At 39.1% G+C, this 7,530-nt stretch overlaps 1 protein-coding gene and 2 long non-coding RNA genes across 3 annotated transcripts; all 3 read right to left on the bottom strand.

Annotated features, from left to right (window-relative positions):
- Positions 1-1,810: 1,810 nt before the first annotated feature.
- LOC145710774 (uncharacterized) lies at positions 1,811-2,649 on the bottom strand. The gene is made up of 4 exons (XR_014135075.1): positions 2,550-2,649; positions 2,372-2,500; positions 2,151-2,328; positions 1,811-2,108 (listed from the first exon to the last, which is right to left on the bottom strand). It is a non-coding gene; the product is annotated as an uncharacterized LOC145710774 (long non-coding RNA).
- Positions 2,650-2,693: 44 nt separating this feature from the next.
- On the bottom strand, positions 2,694-4,120 carry LOC145710777 (uncharacterized). Its single transcript, XM_081788491.1, has 6 exons — positions 4,010-4,120; positions 3,731-3,826; positions 3,247-3,396; positions 3,115-3,205; positions 2,899-3,072; positions 2,694-2,849 (listed from the first exon to the last, which is right to left on the bottom strand). The coding sequence occupies exons 3-5, from the start codon at positions 3,356-3,358 to the stop codon at positions 2,925-2,927; spliced, it is 351 nt and encodes a 116-aa protein (XP_081644617.1). The 5' UTR covers positions 3,359-3,396; positions 3,731-3,826; positions 4,010-4,120; the 3' UTR covers positions 2,694-2,849; positions 2,899-2,924.
- A 2,062-nt stretch (positions 4,121-6,182) lies between these two features.
- LOC145710775 (uncharacterized) lies at positions 6,183-7,276 on the bottom strand. Its single transcript, XR_014135076.1, has 3 exons — positions 6,898-7,276; positions 6,641-6,796; positions 6,183-6,289 (listed from the first exon to the last, which is right to left on the bottom strand). It is a non-coding gene; the product is annotated as an uncharacterized LOC145710775 (long non-coding RNA).
- Positions 7,277-7,530: the final 254 nt, after the last annotated feature.

The raw sequence follows: 7,530 nt of genomic DNA, 5'->3' as shown, positions 1-7,530 counted from the left end.
ACGTTCAGAAAAGTAAATTTGGTTCCTTCAATTTTATTCTGCTGTTATTTTCGGGCACTAGAAAAAAATATATTCTTTACATATTCAATAATTAGTTTATCTACGTGGATAAATATACAAATGCCTTATTTTTGAAAATGCAAAAATCTTCGGGATTTCCGCCAAAAACCGTGTTATTGCAAGGCCAGAAATTGCAAGCCCTGACTGTTTTTGTATACCAATTTGTGATTATCTAAATCGAAGATCTTTGACGAAATAGTTTTTCTTCAGTTAATTTTCCATCTGCGGGGATCATTAAAATCAAATGTTACAGATCGGAATTCTTACAGCAGTATCCTTTGTTAGATTTTTATTTTCTTGGAAAATCAAATAATTTCTTTAAAAAAAAATTTCTTGAACCTATACAGTTTTTAATGAAACTTCTGGACATCAAAATTCTGGAGCACACTCACTTGGACTTTTCTCTCACTTGGACTCGCGCTCATTCTGACTCTTCGCTCGTTTGAACTCGCCGGCCAATTAGAGCGCCGGTTCAATTGAGCGAGGAGTTAGAATGAGTGCCAAAAATTTCTTTTCTGCAAAATTTTTTCCTGAAAAAAAAAGAAAGAAAAATTCAAATAAATTCGAAAAAATATCAATCACATGACAGAATCAAGAAGATATTTAAACATCTCCTTGAAAGTTGTTTGAAACACTCTTTTAAAAATTTAAAAGGTTGAAGTTCGGAGGTTGATGAGTTCTTGCAGGTGTCTGTTGTCTACGAGACTTTGTGTCTGTGAGACGGAGGAATTGAGGTTGCCGGTTTTAAGAAGTACTTGAAGGTTACACAATACTGCATTATTAATTGAGTGAGAGAAGATTGAGGAAGAATAACTGTAGATAAATCTGTAATTCAAAGCCATTTCGTACTGTATTTTCTGGCTAAATTTTTTTAATAGATAAAATGAAGCTGTTATGGCCGACAAAGCCTCCTAGTCTTCAGAACTTCAATAAACTTCCATTGTCCGGAACATTGGACGAGCCTCAAGCCTTAGGTTGCTTTCCCTTGAAGACTAATTGGAGGATAGCGGTTAGAGTTGGCAGTGATGTTGCATGGTTTTCTCCTCGTTGGCCTCTTACGTTTACGGAGAGTGATTCTAATGGTAAAAAATAGTTGCATTTGGAGTTAACGCCTGAACGCATATCGACCTATTTCTGGGTAAGGCGCTAAAATATGGCTTCAGAGTATCCGTGGCGAGTACGACTTCTTTGCTTACGAAAATCAAAAGGATGCACATGCAAGACATATTTATATTTAAAAAAGGCGAAAGAAAGGTTAGAAGAGGAAAATTACTTCGACGTCGAAAATATGAAACTTGGACCGTTGGAGGATTGGTTCAAACATTTATCTGACTCGGCTTGTATTGCAAGCGATGGATGGAGGGCTCTTGTCTCTAACTACATCAAACAGATTGGATTCATAAATCGAACAAAGACTATCAAGTCTTCCGAGCTTTTATAACAGAGGTATGTTCTCTTCGAAGAACTCCGAAGTCTGATTGTTTTTCAACTTAAGATGAGAAAACATATTTTAGAGAAATTGAAGAGGCTATCGGTTTAACCGAGCAAGATTCAAAATATTTTTTTGACAAGAAAAAAAGTCGAAATCAGCAGCAATCCTCCTGGCGTTTTGAAAAATCATCAGGCATACGTGCTGAGAGAATAGTAGTGGATAGGACTGCTCAAATTGAAGAACACTTAAATTGTATACAAGAATTGTTAATTGATTCCAATCTTATATTAATAGCGGTTGAACTTGAAGGTCTTTTTATTTCAGAAAATTTCATGTTAATTGTATTGTAATCGCTGAATTGAACTTTTAACGCAAGAATTGACTAAATACGCAGTACATGTGAGAATAGAAATATGAAGTGAGTGATACTTGTTAGATTGTTAGAGCAGTCTTTGAAAAAGGGTTTCATTGAGCAGTTTCGCCTCGACGAGTGAAGAAGTGGAATTGAGATCGAGGGGCTTCGGCGGGAAGCCAGAGCGCAGCTCGTAAGAGCGTCCGCCGGTGTGAGGGTCGCAGAACTTTTTGATGTCGCTGATAGTGTGGTCTTGGTTGAATTCTGCGAGTTTATTAGTAGAATTGGCGTTATTTTCTGATTTACCTTGAACTAGCTATTTTCCAGAAGATAGACGGAATCGCAACTTTGTTTTTGATTTTGACTCGTCAATGTTGACCAGCGATTCCGTCGCCGGCGCCTTTGATGGTGGAATTGAGGGGCCAGCGTCACTTGCGCCAAGTCTGTTGCCACTTCCAGTGAAGGCTTTGAACTGTGGCTTTGGCTAGAATAGCTGTTTTAAGACCTTTCTCTGGGTAACATGTTACCTTGTTGCTTCGTAATCATCTTGTCGCCTTCTCCATTTCCAGAGCCACTTCTGTTCCGTATTTCAGTCTTCCGCTAGTGACTTGATCCAAGAATTGCTGATTTCTGGGCCCACTGTAAAGTCGGATGTCCTAATAATTCAAACAATGAGTTCAACAATCAAAAACGAAAAATCCTTACTTCATCATTGATAGTAAAACCATCTTTTCACATCGTGATTTTAACTTTTTCTGGTTCTTTTACTTACTTGGGTCATTGTCTATCAGCAACGTAGAAATCTAATTCACCGGTTAAATACTGCATTTGCTAATGATCTACCTTTTATTGGATTTATTTTCTTGAGCATAGACTCGTTGTCGCTGTTGGACTCGAGAACAAACTCTCTTAAATGGCGTCCCTTGTCGATGAAGTCTTGCAGCGCGCTTGCAGGCAACATCCCAAACGAATGTTTCGTTTCTTTGTAGTTCTTCATCTCGGATTCTGAAATCAAGGGTTAATCAGGACTGGGCCTACTTTAAAACTACATTACCTTCACCACCGATAATTGTTGGAACTTCAGTTGAAAACAAGTTCGTGGATGCTCTCGAATAGATTGGCAAAGTCGGCTGATAAGCGAGTGATTGCTTCTGTGAGCTCACCCTTGAGAATGCAGCTGACAATTCCGATTCTTGTTTTTTTGGTAGCCTTTGCTTCAACTGCGCATCTGAAAAATAAATTATGAGATGAAAGAAATCGGTGACATTACTTGATCTCATCGTAGAGGCGCTCATTGTCCTGCTTGATTTCCAAAATCTCATCGGTAAGCTGGCTTCTGAGCTTCTCACGCTCGCTCAGACCTAAATGTTCATCAGCTCCTTTTCTTTGAATTTGAGCGTACTTTGGATGTCTTTGAAGCCTGATGCTTTACCGGGAATCGTTTCAGTTGCCTTTTGAATAGCTGCAGTTTGATTGAGATGATCCTGAATGTTTGTTCTCTTTGTTGTCTCCATCTTCGCTTTTTACAGAATATTCCGCTCATAATCTCTTCCTAAAAATATCAATTAACAATTGACAGGAACCAGATGGCGAATAGACAATTCCGAGCTCGAGGATCATGATCAGAGTCAAGTTTTCGATGATTTTCCGTGTTTCGCCACTGATGCATCGCTTCATCAATTAAAAATTCAATCCCTCTGGACAGCAGATGGAAAACATCTTAAGAAAAAACCTGATATGCCAGCTGAACTGATCTGGACATTGTCAACAAAAGATGCAAGTGGACATTGTTATCCTCGATTTACGTGTCTCATCCCGAATAGCACAACAGAGACATTTGTGAATGTTCTTTATGCACTGAAGGAAAGGCGTAAAATTAGGCTTACCATTGTTACATTCGCACTTTTCGACTTGATAGAGGTTATCCATACAGCATTTTCCATTATTGTTACAAAAATCATCGTCCAGTGATCGGAATGTTACTAGAATTACGATTAAAACCGCTCCTATTAGAATCTATTAGGGACAACTCAATTGACGACCGTTATGGCAGACTTCGAGCCAGCACAAAGGCTGGCATTCAATTCGGTTTTCCACGATCAGAACCTTCATTTTGAAGGATGTCATTTTCACTTATGGGCTAAAATTATCAATATCGTTCTTACCCGAGTTGGAAGTGAAGGAATCGTTGTCTGGAACATCGTCGAAGTTTTCTTCGGCAATTTCTTCGACGTACGAAGCAGAGACGATTCCTTCTGCGCCGGTTACGGGATTTCTAAAGATTTTCTATCAGATAATTTGATTTATAATTTTGAATACAGCAACAAAAAGCTTGCCAGAGATATGCCGCGGATATAGGACTCCAAAGCCGATATGAAAAAGCATCTGACTTGCAAAGTCTTGTGGCTGGAATGGCATGGGTGGACTTATCAAATAAAAACTTTTACGATTGCTATTCTGAACTATTAGGCGACATTATCTCTCGATTGAAATGTCCATTATCCGACGCTTTATGGAGTGATTTTGAACGATACCTGAGGGCTACATGGATCCGAGCTGATTCTATATATCCGTCGAGTACCTGGAGTGTTGAGCTAGCCAGACGAAGCAAAGAAGGTTGCACAGATAACACCAATAATGGAGTTGAATCGTTCGTAAGTGAAATCAAGGAAGACTAAAAAAATGGTTAAATAATCATCATAGCATGGTAAACTGGAATTATGCGGCGTTACGAAGGCCACGCATATAAGTAAGGTTACTGAGCTGGTAAGAGCTTGTACGATAGCTAGAAGAAAGGCTGAGCATAGTAATATGGAAAAAGACGCGATTTTTTGCGCTGAACGAAGGTCAAGAAAGTTATCAATGCTGATGCGATATGTGTTCATAAATAAATTAATCAAGGAATTCGTTCTTGAGGAAGATTCCGTTGAAAGAAAAAAAATTATGCTGAAGTACTTCCGGAAGATCTACTTTGCTCCATCAGCAGCAGAAACTATGCTCACAGATAACGCAAGTTTCATGAAGTTTATTCGAGAAACTGACAAAACACCTTACTTTTACAAAGCTCTCAAAGAAATACGAAGTGATGTAAGTTTATAATTTGTAAATAAAGACTAAAATTTTTGAGCTTACCGAGGAAAATCTCCGAAACGAAGATGAAGGAGAAATAGAGCCGCCACAAGAGCTTACTGAAGCTGATCTTGCGCCAGTTCATGAAGCCACAGGGTTACATTGCCAGCAATCATTTCAACGCGAAAATATCTTCAATCAGCCTGAAGTTGATTCAGAATTTGATATCATTGACGAGTATGAATCTGAGGATTCTGAATTACCTGATCCGACGTTGACTGAATCGTCGTCAATGCCGATGTCGACGAACTTGATCAAATCTTCCTTGGTGTCGCTCCCGTCGTCGAAGGAGGCATCAACTAGTTCATCGACTGTGACCCCGCGGCCAGTCGTCTATCTTGTGCCGCTAAAACGATATGTTAACATTCAGCCACGGAAACCTGGAAAAATGAATAAGGAGGAGATCGAGCGAGCTAAGACAGCACTTCGTAGTAGTGATCTGATTGAAAAACAACGAAAAATAATCGAAGAAAAAGAAAGAAATGAAGCGGAAAAAAAGAAACAAGCGGAGGAAAAGGCCAAACAAGCAGAAGCTGAAAAGAAGAGAAAAGCGGATGAAAGGGCACTAAAAAAGGCAGAAAGAGAGCAAAAAGAAGCAGCTTAAAAGAAGAAAAAAGCAGAAGAAAGGGCACAAAAAAAGGCGGAGAGGGAAAAAAATGAAGCAGAAGAGAAGAAGAGAAAAGCTGATGAAAGGGCACGTAAAAAGGCGGAAAGGGAGCGTCAAGAAGCTGAGAAAAAGAGGTTAGCAGCGGAGAAAAGAGCACAGATCGCGAAAGATAAGGCCGAATTGGCTGCATGTCAGAAGGAAGTAAAAGATAGAGAACGACAAGAAAGGATAGCAAAAAATGATGATAAGAAAAAAAGATCGTATCTTTGGAGGAGACCAGAAGTATTTAAATACTCTTTAATTTAATTCTAGTTGAAAAAAAGGATGAATGATATTGCGTTTGAAGATGCTGTTGAAAAGGCTAAAAAAATGGCTGAAGAAAAATTTTACGATAAAACTTCAGAACTAAGAGCAGAAATGTACGAAAAGGCTCGGAGATACAAAGATTATCTTAGAAAGAATCCTATTGAAGAGAGAGAAAATAACTTAGACGATGACGATGATGAAGCTATTGTTGCAAAAATTGAAATTGATAGATTTCTACGAAGAAAGGCTGATCTCCCCGAAAATTCCCCTTATTCTTTTTGGAATGTTAGATTTACCTTTGATGATCCACGAATTTGTGGCTGCACGCTCCTATTTTCGGCCTCTTTTCAGAAAAGCGCGCGGCAGAGGGCGCTTTTTCCCAAGCGGATTCTAGGCACTCCGTCTGAAAATATATTTTAGTATGCAACTAATGATAACAGTGCGAAGGGTGCGAGTGATTATTCATTTGATTGCTCGAATTGGGATTCGGTAGAGGACATGGGCAACATGAACATGATGCCGAACCAAATGCAGATGAATCCAGGCATGATGCATCCACCGGGTGAGCAAGTTTACGGCCAGCCGATTGGGATGAACATGCCTCAGAATCAGCAAGATGACGATTATTTAATTAATTTAGGTAAGCTCAATTACAAAAATGTAAAACTATTAGTTAACTTAGTCGAGGTGCAACCACCACTTAAAAAAAGAGTAATTATTGCTCCTCGCCCAGACAGTAGTGACGATGAGTTACCTTTATCAGAAGCCAGGCAAAGTCTTGACGAAAATCTGCATACCAACTCGGAGACGCAAGACGAGATGCAAAGTAGACTCACTCAGGATTTGAGTCCGACGACGAGTTCTTGAATTTCTGTGCTCATTTCTTCATTCATGTCTGATTTCGGCGAATCTTCTAGGAATAAATATCAACTCGTTAAAAGAAAAAAGTTTGATTTAATTTCACAATTAAGTCCTTCAAGGCTTTGCTTTATTATTTATGGAAATTCTTACCTTTGATGATGATGAAGGGGATTGTAGTTGGGAACTTCCTTCATGACCTTGCCGTAGTTGGCCTGATCGAAGACGCAAGCATTGGCAAGCAACTTTATTTGGGTGTAGGGCGCCCAGGTTCACAATTGTGAACCCGGTTCACAATTTTGTGAACCCGGTTCACAATCTGTGTGAACCCGGTTCACAAAATTTTTAAAAGGATGAAATCAGGGAACTTTATGCGCTCCGCGCCTGATTTTATAGAGAAACTCATTTTAGACGTTATAAACTTTCTCTACAACCCCGCCTTCAGTCGATTTGAGTCACTTTTTTGACCGAAATTGTGAACCAGGTTCACAAAATTGTGAACCGGGTTCACAAAATTGTGAACCAACCGATTGTGAACCTGGGCGCCCGCCACCCCTTTATTTCATTCTATGAAGAGACGGTTATTTCCTGACAATTTTAGGCTTTGAAAATAAGAAAAGGGATTTAAAGTAAGAAAGTTAATATAAGAAAGGGGAAAACGAAGGACTTAATTGAAGAGAGAACTAGAATGGGCAACCTCATTAATTTTATCAAAACAGTCATTTTCTAAAAGCCGCTCAGCAGCTTCTTTATTATTTTTCAATCCTGACTCAGGTTTTTTTCACA

The sequence above is a fragment of the Oikopleura dioica genome, chromosome YSR (assembly GCF_907165135.1).
Source record: "Oikopleura dioica chromosome YSR, OKI2018_I68_1.0, whole genome shotgun sequence".
Lineage (NCBI taxonomy): Eukaryota > Metazoa > Chordata > Appendicularia > Copelata > Oikopleuridae > Oikopleura > Oikopleura dioica.
The sequence above is the reverse complement of the archived record's forward strand: the minus strand, read 5'-3'. Positions and strand labels throughout refer to the sequence as shown.